The sequence below is a fragment of the Trachurus trachurus genome, assembly GCF_905171665.1.
Source record: "Trachurus trachurus genome assembly, chromosome: 7".
NCBI lineage: Eukaryota > Metazoa > Chordata > Actinopteri > Carangiformes > Carangidae > Trachurus > Trachurus trachurus.
In genome coordinates this window covers 15,529,723-15,548,369 of record NC_139901.1, presented here as the reverse complement: position 1 = coordinate 15,548,369, position 18,647 = coordinate 15,529,723, and the positions used below count along the sequence as shown (strand labels likewise).

Here is an 18,647-nt window from a genome sequence, read left to right as displayed (position 1 = left end):
TACCCACAAACTGCAAACACAAGACACAATCTAGATGAAACATTTACTGGCTTCAACAGTTTATCACATGTGTGTTTTTGCATACTGGACCTCACCAGATTATTTAAATGACACACATATACTACAAATATATGCTATAAAAGAAATCTATTATAGCTGGTACAGCAGGTTTACTGATAGCTTCAAGGGTTGATGCAGCAGAAAATTAGGCAGAAAATGATGTGTGAGATGAAATTTGTCAGGAAGACAAATTACTAAATTAAATAATGAAATTATAAAATGACAATGTGTTCATTCATCCATAATTGCTAAATCAGATGCCAATTTAATAATTTAATCTAATAACAGTTTTCATAAACTGTTTGCAAACGAAATAACTTTCTGAATTGTTTTTTAATTGGGATTACTCCACTAATTAACCCCCATCCCTAATTATTACTGTTCTCATAGACACAGTGTGGTGTTTCACACAATCCCTTTGATCAGATAGAGCAATCAAACACTTTGCTCCACGCTCATTAGTTTGTTCTGTTCAGATATTTTTCTGCCAAATCAGTGATACGTCAGAAGATGGTGCTCGCTCTTCCTGCATTTCACTGAATCAAGCTTTCAAAATTCTACATTAATTCACTGTGATCTGAAACTAAGCTCTATCTGTTTAAGCTCAATACATCAATCCACAGGATCCCCCTTTGGCTTTGTCACACAGCATGACAGAGAAAATGTGATTGTGGTGGATCATTAACATCTGGGATTTTTATTGATCCTCTGACCTCACTCAGTTTTTTATACTGTGGAGTCTCATTGTAGCTGTGAAGACATTTTTAAATTGCTTTATTCATTATTAAAGCCTTAAACTCTGTTCTTTCTATGCAGTCAGGTTGTTTTAGTCTCTGATGATATTTGCTAACACTGAATACCTGCCCTGCCTCTCCCTCTCCCTCTGCTGTGAATCTTCTGCTGCTGAACCGCACATTAATAAAATAAAATCTGCAATTAATTAAAGCAGAAGTAAGCGATCCGGTCGTTTTAGCTAACTTTCTGTCAGCCGATGGAGTTAGCAGTCCCCGCCCTCGTCCCTACGTCACCACATTCACGCGCATCCCTTGGCTGCACACACAGAGAGGACCGCCCCTTGATGCCGTTCTCTCTCCTCATTGGATAAAGGTTGTAGGATACAAGGAAAGTTTTCTCCTCAGCTTACAGCAGAGCAGAGTGACTGACAGACCCGTGTTTCGGACCAAACACTCTATATAAGTGATTGCTGTCGAAAGATAAAACTATTTAAGACTTATATTAACACAAACATTCCGCTTACTTCTGCTTGAAGTGAACTGTTCACTTGTTCAGGCTAAAAATTTTTTTTATTTTATTGTTTATTTGACAAGGACAATGCACATTAATGAACAATTTGTGACGTGCACATCACGTCATGTAAATATGCCGGATTTAGCTCAAAGCTAATTTCCATCCGTAGTCCTCACATTTAAGGCGGACAGGCATACCATACAAAAGGAAGCTACCTGCGTAAGTATATGAAAAAACATAGTATTAGCAGCAGTTACAACAATAAGAAAACGAATAGCAACCTGCATAAATAAAAGAGGGGACAGAGTACTAGCAGCATTTATATCAGTAAAAGATAAGAAATAAGAAAACGGATAACATTGCCATGCAGCTGCAGCTAAATCTAATGGTGTTGGCTACTTTTTTGATGTGTTTTTTAAATGTGAGATTATTGTCTACTGTAATAGTAAGGTACTTGAACTGGGTTACCAATTCAAGTTCCTCTCCTCCAATGAATATACTTTAGATCTGTTCTGATTTATTGGTTGTTTAGTGAATGTCATACACACCGTTTTTTTTGTACTGAGCATAAGGCAGTTGTTATTAAGCCAGTCTTGTACCTTAGTTAGAGCACTTGTGAGTTTGCTGGAAGTAATGTCAGAGTTCGGACCATGAGTAAAAATGACTGCATCAACACAGTAGGACCTCCAAAAACTCATAAACAAGTCATGTGAACATCCTCCACATGAGCCATGTGCAGACACAGAGCTAAGTCTGTGTAATGTCCCGGGTTCTTATCGTCTCATCTCGTCTCATTTGTCTGCTGGTGTGTGGTCCTCCAGCTTCACGCAGAATTGAAATGGAATACGCATTAGTTAAATGTTCCTCTACAATTCATCCATTTTTGTCAAAGTACCCATGAGCACTTATTGGAAACATAAGTGTGTGTTACTGGACAGAATTGAAAATTTTCACTGCTGAAATCTAAACCATTAAATGGCTTTGGCCCAGCATAAGCTGCTAACCTGCGTGTACAACATAAGACGACCAGACCTAGTAGATCCTCTGGAAGAAATATTTCTACTGGTCCAAGAATGAGAAGAAAGATTGGTGAGGCTTCATTAAGGTACGATGTCTACATCTATGGAACAAATTATCTGAAGATCTAAGGTGTGACCCCATTCAACATGCCTTCATGATGAGCAAGTGTGTTTATAATTTCTTTTATTTTGACTGTACATCACTTTGACGTTGTGAATTGCTAGATCTCTGCTAACCCTCGAATTATGCATATAATCTGCATTTAGCTGGCTGGAGAGAGTAAACTAGAAACAATACAAACCATGAAATGACAAAAGAAATGCAGAGATGCAGCCTACAATGCCAGTAGCTGTTTTTGTCTTGCTTTGTGTTTTGATCCGTAACCGTTTCCTACGCACACCTCATAACACTTAGGCCACTGTGGAAGCCAGGGGAAATCACATCACCACCTCCTAAACTAATGGGACAGATGGAGGCAGCAACTGGAGCGACCAGGAGCGGCTGAGAACCGTGGACATGGATCCCAACTGGTCCGTGCAGCTCAGCTTTCTGGTCCTCACAGAAAAGTCTGTTTTAAATGCCTCCAAACTCTCACTCCCTTTATGTACTCTGACCTGAAAAACATTTCAAGGCTTCATAAGTTATCTACCAACTGCATTTGAAAACATATTGTACTATATTAATGTGCAATGAACCTGGGCCAGCACTCATTCAGAAAACGTAATAATTCAACGATGGGGACAGATGTAGCTGATCCATTGTTAACATCATATCCTGGGCTAATCATAACATCTGGATGTTAGCCCTGGTTGTCTGGATCACATCATGTCCAGCACATGAAAAAAAAAAAAACTTTAACCCATAAGTGTACTGTAACACTGCTCCACTGACTTTGAATTTGGTCACTTCTGAAATATTTAGATTCAATAACAATCCTTCCTAAAAGCACTTTGCATCAGCTGTGTCCAAACGGTGCTGTCGATAAAACCTTTAAAAGTGGCATAAATAGTGTCACCATTATAAGTGGACACCTTTGACCCTCTTAAATGCTAAAAGCTACATGGACAGCAGTATTTGTCAAAACACTTGAATGGACTTTGAAATATGAGGCCTGTGGAAAAGGAAGCATAAACGTTGTTCTTCCCGTTCTCAGTGTCTCCGAGGGAGCAGCCCCGGGACAGAGCCTGGTAATGGAAAATAGTTCAATCATAACATCTTTCCAGATGTACCAGCTGAACTGCAAAACACAACTGGTCTTGATTAGTGGCTGTGTGACTGGTGTTAACACTGCTTAGCTCAATTTAAAAACATCACTGTCTGAGTCTCAAATTTATAGACTGCTGAGTTTTTCCACATTATCGTGCAATTGGGTCTGCAGAGAGTGCTGTTCAATGGGTAAAAAGGAGCTTTAATGGAAAGTGGAGACACGGTACCCAGTACTAATGCAGTACTAATACATGTTCGAACTTGTGATTGTTTCTATTTTTCAGACACTTCAAACTCTGAGCGGATTTTCTGTGTCCTCCTCACCTTTCTTGATCTTACGGTGGAAGTTGATGGCATCCACAGAGGCAGTGACGACGTTGGTGGCGCAGTGCCGAGCCGCCACGATGCCGGCGACCTCATCCATCAGCTTCATGGTCACACCTGTGTCAGAAACACATAGTTTGAGGTCATTGAAATGCACAGCATAGCCAGGCAGGAGGATTAATAGATGTTTTGTTTTTTTTTACTCTGTGTTTGAAAAATCTTTTAATTTTCTGGGTGGTCTTTAGGGTTAATCTCCTCATTAAGTTGGAGGATCCTCTGTGATGTTTGACACGCCATTTCACAGAGATATGATCGTTTGAAGTAACAGCTAATGGGTTTCCTGATTCAATTCACCATCCACTGTGAGATGGTGCGGTCTATGTCTAATGCATATGGATGCTGAGTGAATTCTTGTCACCGCAGACTGCCACATTTCATCAGTATTAAAGTCTTAAGCCTGTTACTCTCCAAGGTGATCTAAAAAGCTGATGTCTTCAAGTGACCTGTGTAATCTGGATATCAAACCTCAGTGCAAAGAGTCCCATTTGAAAAAATGTTCTGTTAGACCAGATATTGGTGAAGGCGGAGAGACGTGAACCTAAATTATGAAACTTAACGTACGTATCTGTAGAAATGGGAGTCAAGAATGTCACACTGTAATTTTTTTTTTTCAAAATCCATTACACATTTTAAGCTGTTTCTGAAAGGCAGGTTCTAGAGAGGAGTTGGCATAGGCCACCGGCTGCAACAGGCAGCAGAGATGGTGTCTGTAGATGTTCTCAGTGAGACCAATTTTTCAGTGAGCTTGTTCCCACTATTCTTGCTTGTGTTTAATGGTGCACACAGTGTTGAAGTTAGACACTGGGCTACAAACGGACTGCTCAAACCATGCTACACTAGCACCATGATGGAAAACCAATATTTGGACAATAGCTTTGCTGATGTTGGAAGCCCAATAGAAACAAAAAAAGAAATTCGGTCATGCTAGTCCTACATTTGACTTTAAGTCATTTACTGAATTGAAGCAAGAACTTTTTTGGCAAAAAAAAAAAAAAAGCTAATATTTTCTGAAATAAAATGACCAATAGATTAATGGTTGTCCACACTTTACAAAAAACAACTTGATTATAGTACAGGATATGTGAACCAAATGTAGCTGTGAAGAAGTGTCAGTTGCTGTATATAAATAAAAGCTTTGTGACCATGTGCCCCTGTGACCTCTAGTGGTTATTCGATCATTTATAACTGAGGTAGTTTCTGGGTGGAGTTTGCATGCTCTGGTGGTGCAGCTTCCTCCCACAGTCCAATGGCACAATAGGTTGATTGGCAACTCTAAATTGCCCATAGGTGTGAAAGTGGAAAGTGAGCATGTGAAGTTGTTTGTCTCCATGTGTCCACGGTGTACGCTGCCCTCACCCTATGTCAGCATGGATCGGCTCCAGCCCCCCAATGACCCTACACTGAAAAGTGGCATAGACAGGGTATGGATGGATGCATGGATGGATGGATGGATGAAAACACACCACTGTGAGTGAAAGGAATCCTGTTCTAAACAGACATTAGTAACAGCAACTTTCCAGGCCCATGATGCCAAGTGTAATATATTATGTAGTATTTATGGAGTATTTGATGCTAAAAAGATAGAAGCATAACTTTTGAGCTGTGACAGAACATCCATTCAGGAGTCCATCATCAAAAACTTACAGAAGACTTACTAAAACTAAAAGCTTGCAAATCATTGAAAGTGCAAGGAAACAGAATTCAAAGTTGCAGAATACAATAAGGACTGAGAGCCATTAGGCCCCTAATGGAGCAGCACTCACTGAAGTATTCACGGTTCCACACCTGCATTTGTCAGATTGTGACACACATACAGGCTTTGGCAGCTTGTGTCATGTGTGAGGGAAACAGTTGTTTGTGGGTTTCTCACAGAAAGTGGGACATCTTGTGTGGAGTGGGTGGGCTGTAGATGTGAGAACCGAGAACGAGTGGTGGCATCTGTTTCACATCACAGAGAAAGTGTGTGTGCATGTGCGATGTGTGCGCTTCTGCTTGTGAATGCATGCTTATTTAAGGATATATCCAGACCCTTGACTAGACACTCCAGTGGCCCCAGTGATTCCCAGCGAACTGCTTTTTGTATCTCTTATAGAACAGAAAATCTATAAGTCTGCCTGCCGATGGCTGCTTTGGCTCAAAAAGGCTTCTACCATCATCTCTATTTATGACAGCCAAATGTGTGGGAGTAAACAAAATGTGCTGCTTGCTCCCAATTGCAGCTTTCCTTGTAAAAGCAGACCCACTGAGTTGATCAAGAACTAAACATGCTATTATGTTGACATCTTCTTATCCGTCAAGGTCATGGCATCACTTTCATTTTATTGTGCTGCTAATATTGATTGAGGGCTGACAGAAAGTAGATTATTATGTGGGCAAGCTAGATATTTCAAACGCGAAAGTAGACTAATGCTAGAGGAAGTGAATTAATTTTCTGCAGTTTGAAGACATTGGGGAGTTGATTCTGTCATTATCAACCACTAAAGAAGTGTGTACTGAAAGCTGAATTGCCCACTCCTCATAAACAGATCAGGTGATTCAAAAACACTGAATGAAGTAATTTACCTCTAAAAAATCAGGACTCCTGCCAGTTAGGGATGTTAATCTTGACCATTTTTGGCAAACAACCATAACAATGACGCATGTTACCTTGATTAAAATAAAAACACAGAGACATAATAGATAAAATATATCCACTGAAAATGGTCTCTGGTTGAGGGTGGTGATGTGACCACAGCTCCAAGAGGTGACAACATGTCAGGCTTTGGGTTCAAGTGAGCAAGGAAAGAACTCACTCTCTTCCTCAAGCTTGTTATTAGTCATTTCCAAAAGCCATCTTGTTTTTTCTTTTCTCTCCATCTCCACTTTGTTGTGAAAATTGATGGGATCGCACTGAAGACTGGAAATTTCCCCTGGGCAATAAGGCACAGCAGGCCGCTGCTATTCAAAGTCTGGAGTGGTCATGTCTGAGCATGTAACACTTAATGGAGATCATGACCTGAAGAGATGATGGAATTGAAGACTGTATTAGACTAAACCGAATCTTTACATCTCAGTTAAAACCCACTGTACGTTACCTGCTCAGCACCAAATGTTGGAGGACTAGCTAGTAAACAGAGCAACAGGAAAATTAATATTACACTTACAACCATCTACCTGGTAGCCAAAAACATACTGCACTATACTGCACACTAAATCTGAATGATAATGTTGCACTGAATCAAAGAGATTTTTAAATAAAAACTCTTCTCTAACAAATTCGCCTTCAAAAGTGGTAATGTTGTGTTTAGATATATTAGATTTTGCAAGTTTCCAGGGTATGGACGAAAAGACCACTGCTCCAGTCTATAGTAGGATCATATACTGTAGTGTTATTAATTAATTATCCATATATTTACTAAAGCCCAAAGATCAATGTTAACTGAGGCGTTTCAAGCTAAAGTCTTGTTCTCCGTTGTTTCTATGGAACAGCCTCTTTGGGGCTGATATGATCCACTATCTTCCCAGCTGTCAAAGTTTGCTCTGACAAAAACCTTGGGGAACATAACTCTGGGGGAACCAACAGACCATGAACATTATATTTCTCTTCCTCATCAGCAGGGTTTGCTGCAATATGTGTATTGGTGTTTCACATTTTTAGAAGAATATTCCTAAGATAACCCGAACGCTAATTAAAGAAAGCTCTTGTCGGGGCTCCGTTTAGCTCAGTGGGTAGAGCAGGCGCTCCATATGCAGAGGCTATAGTCCTCACTGAAATTCAACCTAGCCAATAACAAGTGCCAAGATCATAAGAGGAAAGCTGCCGTTAACGGGTGTGTCCGGTGACTATTTTTGGGTGGATGGGTTATACCTGGACCTGAGTCCGTAATAATAAAATATTATATATATGTTATACCAGGGCTAGTGGCTTGGGGAAGCAGGATAGTCTGGATGAAGGCAGTTAGAAGCAGGCGAGTTTCCTCGTCACCAGCTTAAATATTCTCTAGAATTTCTCAGGTCAGTGACTGTTAGAATTTGAGAACTGACCCTTTAAACAGAGAGCTGGTCCAGTAAAAAGCCTTAGTAAAAGGGGCTAAATACCGGGGATCTAACAACCTGAAACGTCAGATTTTGTTTCAAATGCAATGTTACGTTTTTAAAATGTTAAGGTTAATTTTAATGTTTTTAAACAAATGTTATTTTTAAGGTCCCTAACAGTGTTATTTCTATACAGAGTAAATACATAAGAAAACTAATTGGCCTACTAAAATTTGAAAATGCTTTCAAAAAGATAATCAGCCTGCAATATACAATTTATTATTTTGATCCTTTTCACAGAAACATTTATATTTTTATCTTTCTCTCATAGCAGTTCTGCAACACAGCAGCTATGGTAGCAGCAGTCATCAGCTGATAAACTCTGATGACGTTAATCCTTGAAAAAAAAAAGTGACCCTGCTTTTTTTTTTTTTTAGATTTATCTCATTTGATCTTCCATTTGTGAATATTGTGAATTTTTTTGCTGTTTCTCTGTAATGGTATGAGTGCTGTTATCAGAATGAAATGGTCTTTCAGAGGTCATGCCGGGTAAATAAATGAATCATAAGGGACACAGAGAGGGCCCTGCTCAGCATGCTATGGGATGGAATAAATGCTTATGTGTGGCTATGCTGGAACAGTCAAGAATACAACTTAATAGCATGACGTGAACTCTGTGACTTTGTCAGAGAGAAATTCAATAAAATGTAGTGGGGACTTTGAATTTAGATAGAGACAGTGGGAGTGGGCTCCCATGGTCTGGTTCCCCAGCTCCTGAGTGTTGGCAGCTCCCCAAATGCCCAGAGAAAATGAGGATGGTGAGTGTCGGGGGGGGGGGGTATATAAGGGTATAAAAGTAGTGTTGTTTCACCAGTAGTTCTGAGAGCCAGTTATGACAGTAACTGATGAAGATCTTCATTATCTGAATTGCTGAGATTTTACCTGCTTGTTTTCACCAAGCTGACTGTAGGTATAAATGCACACTTTGCTGGACAGGCATATTAATATTTAATTGAATGGTTATGAAGAAATTAGGGACACGTGCACATGTGATGCATTATGGTCTGGATTTTAGATTACAAGTACTTCTCCTATAACTGAGACCTTGCCCCAAGTCCTCAGTCATGACAGGACCTTCTCAACTGCAAGGGTAATGTCCACCTTTTTTCCCCACCTACTTCTACTTTATGTTGCCTTAACTTAAACTATACACAATGTTTTAATTGTAATAGTGGGTTACTACTGTGTGGATCTGTTTTGAGGCCATTGCCCACCCTGTTTCATGCAGCAGGCAGCCAACAGTTCATCTGGTGCGCTAGAGAAACCTGTGACTAAAAAGCCAAGACATATCAAGTGGAAGACTGCACTGTCCTTGAGTAGCGAAGATGCTTGTCTTTATTAATCACTACCATCAGTGGATCTGTTAATGCAACGCCTGCAAAATCCCCCTCTCCTTGTACAGTTCATGTAAAAGGTTGAAGTGAGGCTCAATGTGAGACTACAAATGAGGACAAGCGAGGCCAAGACAGCCCTGGGCCTGGCGTTACACATTCACAGGGGTGACATGGCACACTATGACTCTCCCTTTGCCGTAGGGTGGGAACACGAAAGGCAGCGTGTGGAGCGGAGAGGGTTGGGGGGTTGGGGTGCAGCGGGATGAGGATGGAGAGAGGGGTTTGGGTGGATGGAGATGGTGTGTGCGAAGAGGAAAAGACAGCTCACTGCAAATGGGGGGAAAAGAGGGCAATTAGTAACCAAGACCCTAGTGCAGCCCAGTTTGCCATTGGGCAGAATACCTCTGTGATTAGATTCCTTGTGATGATTTTTCTAAATCTCCAAGCATAACGGCATCCAACGGCAACAAGCATGAAGGGAGCCTCTCTGTCGCCTATCTACTAACTTCAAGCCCTTTGGATTAGAAACAACTCACAGCAGAGGAAAGTGTCGCATCAAGAGATCAAAGCATTTGTGACCTGTGCCTTTCTCACAAATTCTCTCATCACATCCAACACCTTTTCTTTTCTCTGCTCTCCTCCCTGTCCGCTGCCTACCTCTATCCACCACCGACAATACCCCATCTCCCTCTGTCCCTCTCACCCCCTCCCCAATGAGTGCTTTAATCATGGACAGTATCAAACGGCTCAAACTGCCTCCTAATGAGCTGTTACTATAGAAACAGCTCCTGTTAACGTTACTGCCATGCAGCAACCCACCCACATCCGCTTATGAATTCCCATAAGCTGCAAACATGTTGTATATTTTACCATTCCAGCTGTGCTGAGCTTTACTAAACTCCACTAAAACAACTTAACAGATTTTAATTTGTAAGCAAGAACTGGAAAATCACTGAGATAGGATTCCTGTGAGTGAAATGCCCTCAGATATCGGGCTTTCAGATAAAACTAACCTCTGGCTGTGATGGTAAAGGTCACCAGTCCTGCAGATAGGTTTTCTAGATGAACAATTTGGCCTTCAGCTTCTGATTAACAGTTCATTTCTGCTCTGCTTTTTTTTTTTTTTTTTTTTTGCTGAAACATCCTCTCCACTAGTTAACATCAACGTGTGATACAACCAGCATGAGGAAACTTTTTAGGCAATGTCCTTGTCTCTGTAGTATGGAAAAGGAAAGACGCACAAGTACACAAACAAGATCCTCACACCTCCTCTTACCCACAACCCTGGTATGGTGGAGATTTCTCCCATTCAAAAAAAAAAAAAAAAAAAAAATATTGAAATTAAATATAAAAGACAACCAGGAGAAGTATGAGGTCTCAAAGTGTGTTAAAAAGGTATTACAGCATTAAGATGACAGGAGAAGCACAGTCACAGGTTAGATAAGGGCTTCGACAAATTCACATGTCAGGAGGATGCCATGATGAAAGCAAGGTCGTCCTCATTTCTATTTAAAAATATTTTTTTTATTCTATTCATATTTTCATCTCTCTATTTTTACATTTTCGGTTTGATTTTCTCTCGTTGTCTCGAGAAAGTGTTCTCTTTCTTTTAATATAAAACATATATATTTAAAAAAAAAACTACATTAAGCTGTGGCTACTTAAATAAGTTATTACTCCGCATTCACAGAACACACTCTTTACTCCTAAAGGTTAACAGGCTCCTTAGCCCTGTGACCAGTGGAGGTATCTGCTGTTGGTGTAGTGCAGGTGCAACATTTTTCATGGCATGGTTCACATTGATAGACAACTGAGCCTATTGGAATCACTTAAAGTATGTGTCCATTTCACTTCTCCTTTTACACACACACACACAGAGAGAGAGAGAGAGAGAGAGAGAGAGAGAGAGAGAGAGAGAGAGAGAGAGAGAGAGAGAGAGACAAAACACATGCCTTATTATGGTGGTCTATGGGCTTATGTGGTGTTGAATCAATTTGATGCAGGGAGTTATAGCTGGTCCCTTTTCTCCCTGTATTGATTATATGTCAGCATCTAGCACAAGTAAACAAACTCTGGCCAGTTAATGGCTGGTTTGAACACGGCAAGGCTCTGCTCTGTTTTTGGTTCAGTTCATTAAAGATCCTTTCACTCAGTAATAACCATATTCAAGTTCCCTCACTGATTTCAGCTGCATAACTGAGTCGTTTGAATTTGCATCAACACATGTTTTTTTTGTTTGTTTGTTTTTTTGCAGAACAAAAAAAGTTAACTTTGTAACTTACATTGATCTATTTAAGATGACCATTTCTCTTTGGGATTAATAAAGTTATCTGTATTTCAGTCTGCCAGGAGAAACCAGTGTCTCTGGCAGCAGCTTCACTTTCATTGGGATGTCCTGATCTTTAAACACTCTTCTCTCTCCCTCTCTTTCCCTCACACACACACACACACACACACACACACACACACACACACACACACACATGCACAAACGTTCAATCACACAAGCTCCAGTAGAACCTGTCCCTGTCTCCCCGATTTCCTCTGTCTCAGGCAGTGACATGTTTATATACTCACTGAGCACATATCTGAGCGGAGGACAGAGAATATATAGAGTCACAGTGATGGATGTGTTCCTGTGCTCAGGCAAGCAGGCTCAACTGAGACACACACACACACACACACACACACACACACACACACACACACACACACACACACACACACACACACACACACACACACACACACACACACACACACACACACACACACACACACACACACACACACCCCTACTGGCTAATTAAAAAAAAGGATCAAATACACTGCATCAATCATCAAATTTAGTGGACTAGCTAACAAAATCAGTAACAACACCTAACAACATTTGTGTCGTTTTAGCCTGATGTCTGATTTGATTTTTTTTTTTTCTTGGGCTGTGGTGCCACCTGTGGCAATCAGCTGCTGTTTCCATAGAAACAGGTGGTACACTAGAAATGAAGGAGGGAGGGAGGGGAGTGAGCAGGGAGAGAGGAAGAAAGAGCATGAGATATTGAGGAGAGGTGGGCTGAGGAGGAGAGGCAGCAGCAGGAAAAGGGAAAGCAAGAAAGAAAAGGAAGAATATGAATGGGCCTAGTGCAGGGTGCCAGCCGATGTTCTTTTGCATGTACAGCATTTCCAGGCCTGTTGAAGGCTTTCATTATGTACCCAGATGTTAACCACTTGAGGAGCAACTGTACAGTCGCGGGCCTCGACCTCCCAACATCTGGTTTTGTAAATATTTTGGGTATTTGTCAGGAAATGTGAACGCTAACGTAAACGCAATGTGCAGCCTGTTCACCTTCTTACTGCCAAGCGGCACGCATCTGTTATCGACTCAACACCACAAATGTGATCCACAAACATCAAACTACAGTGCAAATCAAAATTAAATATAAATAGATGCCACTCACTCACTGAAATATCACATTTTGTTCCAGAAGTGTTCTGTTACACTGGATCATCACTGTAATGGATAGAACGTAAATGTCTTTTGATACATGCTAAGTGAAAAATGATTTCCAAAATGAGTAATCTGATGCCCATATAGGGCAGACTGGGATCCCAAACAGATGATCAAATAGATGGTTTTAAAATGACACAAATGTATTGCATAAGCTTCGGCAACATAATTGTCAAATCTCGGTTCTGCTATTACCATCTGCTGTCAGTCATGATTCTACAGACAACAAATAACGATTCTTGTGTGCAGTCATTAAATGAACATGCATGTTCATGTTTGTGTGCACGATCTTTACATCTCCTTATTAGACTCATGTGAAGTAAGTCACTTTTCCAAATCACAAAGGGGAACGTACATAAATACCCTGTCATTGTCATAGAGAAGTCGGTTTGCCTTCTCCAACAAGAGTAGAGAAAGAGGAGAGCAGCTGAGTGAGAAAGAGTAAGACACAATTAAAGAGGGAGTGAGAGAGAGTGTGTGTGTGTGTGTGTGAGAGAGAGAGGGAGAGAGAGAGAGAGAGAGAGAGAGAGAGAGAGAGAGAGAGAGAGAGAGAGAGAGAGAAAGTAAGAGAGAGAGAGAGAGAGAAAGTAAGAGAGAGAGAGAGAGAGAGAGAGAGAGAAAGTGCCCTGGCTGCCTGACCTGACTCGGTTATGTAAACAAAATAAGTGTAGTGAAAGCAGCAGTGGTGAACAACAGGGAACATTGCCTAATGAGCAATGGCATGTACAGAGAGCGAGAGAGAGCAGTGGTGTGTGTGTGTATGTGTGTGTGTGTGTGTGTGTGTGTGTGTGTGTGTGTGTGTGTGTGTGTGTGTGTGTGTGTGTGTGTGTGTGTGTGTGTGCGTGCGTGCGCGTTTCCTAAATGACCTGCATGCTTGTTCCACATTTGATTTTTAATTGGACAGATTTCTTGGTGCTCTCTACAAATTAAAAAGGCAACCATGACACGTGCAGCACTTATCTGTCCCACCCTGCTCCCTCTCTTCGTCCCCTCCTCCCATCCTGCCACCCTGCCCCGGCTCTTTCTCGCTCCCTCTCTCCTCTCAGTCAACATCTCCCTTCTGTTTTGTCTTCCTCACTATCTGGTGTCTCTTTGATGGCCTCTTTACATAGCTGACCTCAATAGAAATGGCAGTATGAGTTGGGAACATCCTGCCAGAAACAATATACCTCCACTGATACAAAGCATCTGTTCTGTGGTGATAAAATGTTGGATTTGTTTCAGATGCAGCCAAAATGGTTTCCAGTGATGGCTTGCTTCATCTGTTTGGCACAAGAGATAATCAAGTTTAAAGTGAAACCGTCAAATCTGAATATGCATTTCTTTCATTAATTGTTTATCTTGCTTTTAATACTAGTTTGCTTTTTGTTTTGTTTTTTAGGAACCTGGCTCAGGCTCAGCCGAGAAAAGGGCCAAAGGAAGGGGAAACAACAAGAGCATATCTGTTCTGACAGTTGTTGTGAATACATGCAGAGGAAACACTGTTACTACCGAGGTGAAACCAAATTCTTTTGGATCTTGAGACACAGGTAATTGAATGTGCCCGAAAGTCATAAACTGGAGCGACAGACGGACAATTTGGTTTGTAAGTGAAGCAAAGAACTGGAAACTGCATCAGCACCAAGGGCCTTCTATTTTCCTGTTGTTAATTCTAGGCATTTATTTCCTGCTTTGTCCTTGCCATTTTGTCCTTTAGCATTACAGCCATGATGTCAATGCAACCAACACAGAACTTCGACAACCGTTATTTCAGCAACACAAGAGTGCACACACAAACACACAAAACCAGAACGATGTAAAATACTCGCCGTCGAAACAAACAACAGACATTACAGAACCTAAAAACACATTTTTATTCTCACTTCCCCCATCTTTCACTTAGGAGAACATAGGCACTAAAAGCCATGACATTTTCTCTCAAGGACGCTTCACTTTGGGGTATTTCTTCCTCTCTGTCAACAAGGGACATGTGGCACCGATGTACAGACTGTGGATTAGTGCCAAATGCAATATAATTTGTAGAGACCTTGCTGGTAAGTCATAAAACACAGCTGAAGATGTAGGAGGGAACAACATAGATAATGGAAACTTGTTGATATGGACTTTGCATGTGCTTGTGTGTAAATGTTTCTGTGTTTAAAAACTATTAGTCATTAAAGACTAGGGAAACCAAAACTAAATGTGTATATGTATCTCCTATTTCTTGTCTCATCCTTGTCAATTTCTGCCTCCTCTATAAATCTCTCTCCCTCCCTCCTCCCAGCTGTCCATGCCTTTTAACCTCTCTCTATATGTTCTCTGATGTAGGCGTCTCTGTTTTATCCTCTTCCCCTACACAATTTCCATACAGTCTGGCCTGTCCCTGCCATGACTACCAAACAGTTTGATGCTGTTTATGTGCTCTTTGTAGAAAATCGGCCACATACAGGAGACTCAGAGGGTGACTTGGAAACACAGGGGGCTGAAATAGCTTGTCAGCAGTTGTTAGCACTGTATCAATCACACAGTGCAGTTGTGCATTTTAAATAGTGCTCAAATAGAAGAAGAACAGTGCCAGTACTCAATACAATTCAAAACATAATACAATTATACTTATATTTAATAATAGATGGTCACTGCTCCATATGTCTGTATGTATGTATTTCCTTATAAATCTATCTACATTCTGTGAGCTTGTGTAACTTACAATTACATCTTCAGGAGATGAAGGTTATGTCCATATTTTCATTTTAAAAGACATTTGTTGTGCTAAAACTGGACCAGATCCTCTGTTTGACTGTGAATGCAATTGCTCATGTATGTGTGCATTTACAGGTGTGATAGTCTGGACTGAGGTTGTTTCTGACACAGAGATAAAATGACTGCCCGGACGGAGATTGTATCATGAAAATATAGTAGAGTGGACGTAGCCTAAAGCAGGAAAAGCCAGTGAGCTGTGTCAGGAACACAGATGTACAGTAACAATGTGTGAAGCAATTATAAGAAGCCCGTACTTCACAGCACACTTGCAGCAGTGCAACTTCCTTGAAGAGAAAAAGACACCGTTTTGTATTTATCAGGCTGTTGGTTATTTTTTCGTTGTAAAAAGTTGGTCTGTTTAGATACTGGGCTCTCCCAGACAACCTGGCTGGATTAATTGAGACGAACTGTATCCTCTTAAACTACCACACAGGTTTCCATGGACTCTTAACCAGATTGTTAGAAATAAGTTATTTTTCACAAAAACCTGCAACACAAGCAGCAGCAGAAGTTTGGTACTCACTGTTCTTCAATTCTGGTTTTATCCACCAACACCCGAGGAAGAAATCTAAGTCTTCAGCTGTTGTAAAATGTCTGAGGTCTTGAGAGACGCTTCACTTCCCAGGTTGTCATTTTATTCATTACTAATAATAAAAAATATGTGCCCATAGGAGCTTCCCAGTTTTCCTCAGCAATAATAATAATAATAATGGATTACATTTATATAGCGCTTTTCTACCGTTACCCGATACCCAAAGCGCGTACAGTAACCATTATTCATTCATACACATTCACACCGGTGGTGGTAAACTACGTGTGTAGCCACAGCTGCCCTGGGGCAGACTGACGGAAGCGTGGCTGCCATTTCGCGCCAAACGGCCCCTCCGACCACCACCATGATCATCAGCAGTATGTTATCGGCCGACTCTGGAGCTGACTCTACAACTCACAGGCCGTAAGACAGAAAAGTTAACTGTCTACAGCATGACTCCACTCTGCCTTCAACCTGGACATGAAGAAGATGAGGAAAATACAGTTGGACTCACCTCCATGAACGTAGTTATGAAGTGTGCAGTCAGAGGGACCCACCAGATGGATCAGGCTGGACTGGCTGAAACCAACAGTGTGCTGTTCTACAATGCAAACACACACAAACACACAAAAGATCTGTGAAAAACTTTTTTTTTTTCATAAAAAACCTGCCAGTGTGTATTTTCCAAGCAAAGCCACAGACACACACTGCATGCTGTAACGGACTGACATGCAACCAGCTGAACGAGTTAGCATACCTTTTGCTGGATCATCTGTGGTTGAGCCAATGCCAATTAATTAGAAAAATGTGAAAATAACTGTGTTATTATTATGTGTATAACAATATTGTAATGGTTATTGTTAGGGGACACAAGTGACACAACAGGACAGGATATGCAGGTTAAACCATTATTACACTTTAGATTTCTATGTAAGCATTTATCAAACTAGATTTCAGCTAATATGTTGCAATGTTTTTCAATTCACCATCCCCAGGTCTAGATTACTCTTCTGTCTTTGAGGTGAATCGGGGCCATCAGGGTTAGGGTTGTTACCTGGGTTGATTGGAGGTGACACCACCTCTTCAATCCTAGCTTTGGTCTCCTGTCTCTCTATCTTCTGAGCCTCATAGCGCTTCCTGCCCTCCTCCTCTTGCTCTTCACTGGCATACTACAGACAGAACATGGGAGAAACATGTTCACATACACATGGGTGTTTATAAAGAAGATAGACAAATCTTATCACGTTGATTTTCAAGACAAACAAGATGAGTAAAAATGAGCTTTTCAGCTTGTTAAATGTCACTATCTTTATCTCGACCAGATGTCCTCCCCTCCTTGACTCCTGGTCACGGTGTTTCTTATACATATGGAGGGAGGACAGTCAGACAGAGAGAGTGAAGTTGACAAGTAAAATGCCAAACTTAAGGTCAGAATGGATGTACCTTGATGGGCGGCACCTCCATAATCTTGTCGACATTCTGGAGAGAGCAGGGGACGTACCACAGCGCTGCCTTGTTGGCCAGCTTCTTGGCACCTGCGGTCACAGAGAAAAGGTTGAATTCTTGTGCCGAGCAAAATGTCAGCGAGGAATTTTACAGCTTTCTTCTACCAAATAAATGGGTAAAAGATTATTTTCGTGTCTGTAAACCAACTGAGTTTCGACAAGTCCGTTAAATAAAACAACACCAACAACAACGGAGCAAACCATTTTGAAATAGCTATTGTCAGTTTTGACAACACTTGCAGACACTTTTCATTAACACCCCAATAAAAGCCAATCCAATTTTTACAAATCCATTGGTGCTGCCCAAAGATTAGTCTTTCTTTTGCAAACAAAGGAGCAGAAAACAAATGGAGACAATATTCAAAGACAATCATTCATGTCTATTCAGAGCACACGCTCGCATTCACTAAACTCGTTCAGTCGGTTTGCACAGGGTTTAGCATAATCCCTAAATCCTGAACTTTCTGCATTCTTGTATTGTAAATATAAAATGGATGGTACGCAGTGAGTAGCAACCCACTTATTAAATTTTCTTTGCAAACAGTTATGTTTTGACATTCATTGTTTTTCTGATCGTTGACATGTTATGATTAGAGGTGTTGTCTTTTGTGATGATTACAAAGGTCTTCATGAGCAATGTTTTCAAGATACGTGAAACTATAAGGAATATCTGACACGGCTTTCAGCATGACATCTTGCACTCTGTAAAAAACTAAAGAAATATTATTTTCATTAATAATATTAATAATAGCTATGCATAACTGATTGATTTGGTTTTTTTATTACTTTTGTTCTGAACTTGCTTGAAACTAATCTTCTGGGCGAGTTGATCAATCACTACTCAATCCCTTTTAGGCGTGTTGGCTTTTGGATTTTTTTGTTCTCCTTTTCAAATTATTACATTTACTCAATTATTTCAACTGTTTAGATAACAGGTATGTAAAGTGTAAATATCTACAGTATGGACAATTCATGCTACTGTTTGTCTTCAGGGTGAATAGTCCTTCCAAAATTCTCAAAGTCAGTGCTCTCAGACTAAC

General features: G+C 40.7%; 1 protein-coding gene across 1 annotated transcript in view; it reads right to left on the bottom strand.

Moving 5' to 3' along the window:
• acot7 (acyl-CoA thioesterase 7) overlaps positions 1-18,647 on the bottom strand; it is a gene marked incomplete at its 3' end in the record, with an annotated part of 48,615 nt that overhangs the window by 14,166 nt on the left and 15,802 nt on the right. The window contains exons 4-7 of the mRNA XM_083975217.1: positions 17,546-17,637; positions 17,157-17,271; positions 16,617-16,703; positions 3,859-3,975 (exon numbers count right to left, since the gene is read on the bottom strand). Coding sequence (XP_083831343.1) covers positions 3,859-3,975; positions 16,617-16,703; positions 17,157-17,271; positions 17,546-17,637 — 411 coding nt within the window. The remainder of the gene's footprint in view (positions 1-3,858; positions 3,976-16,616; positions 16,704-17,156; positions 17,272-17,545; positions 17,638-18,647) is intronic.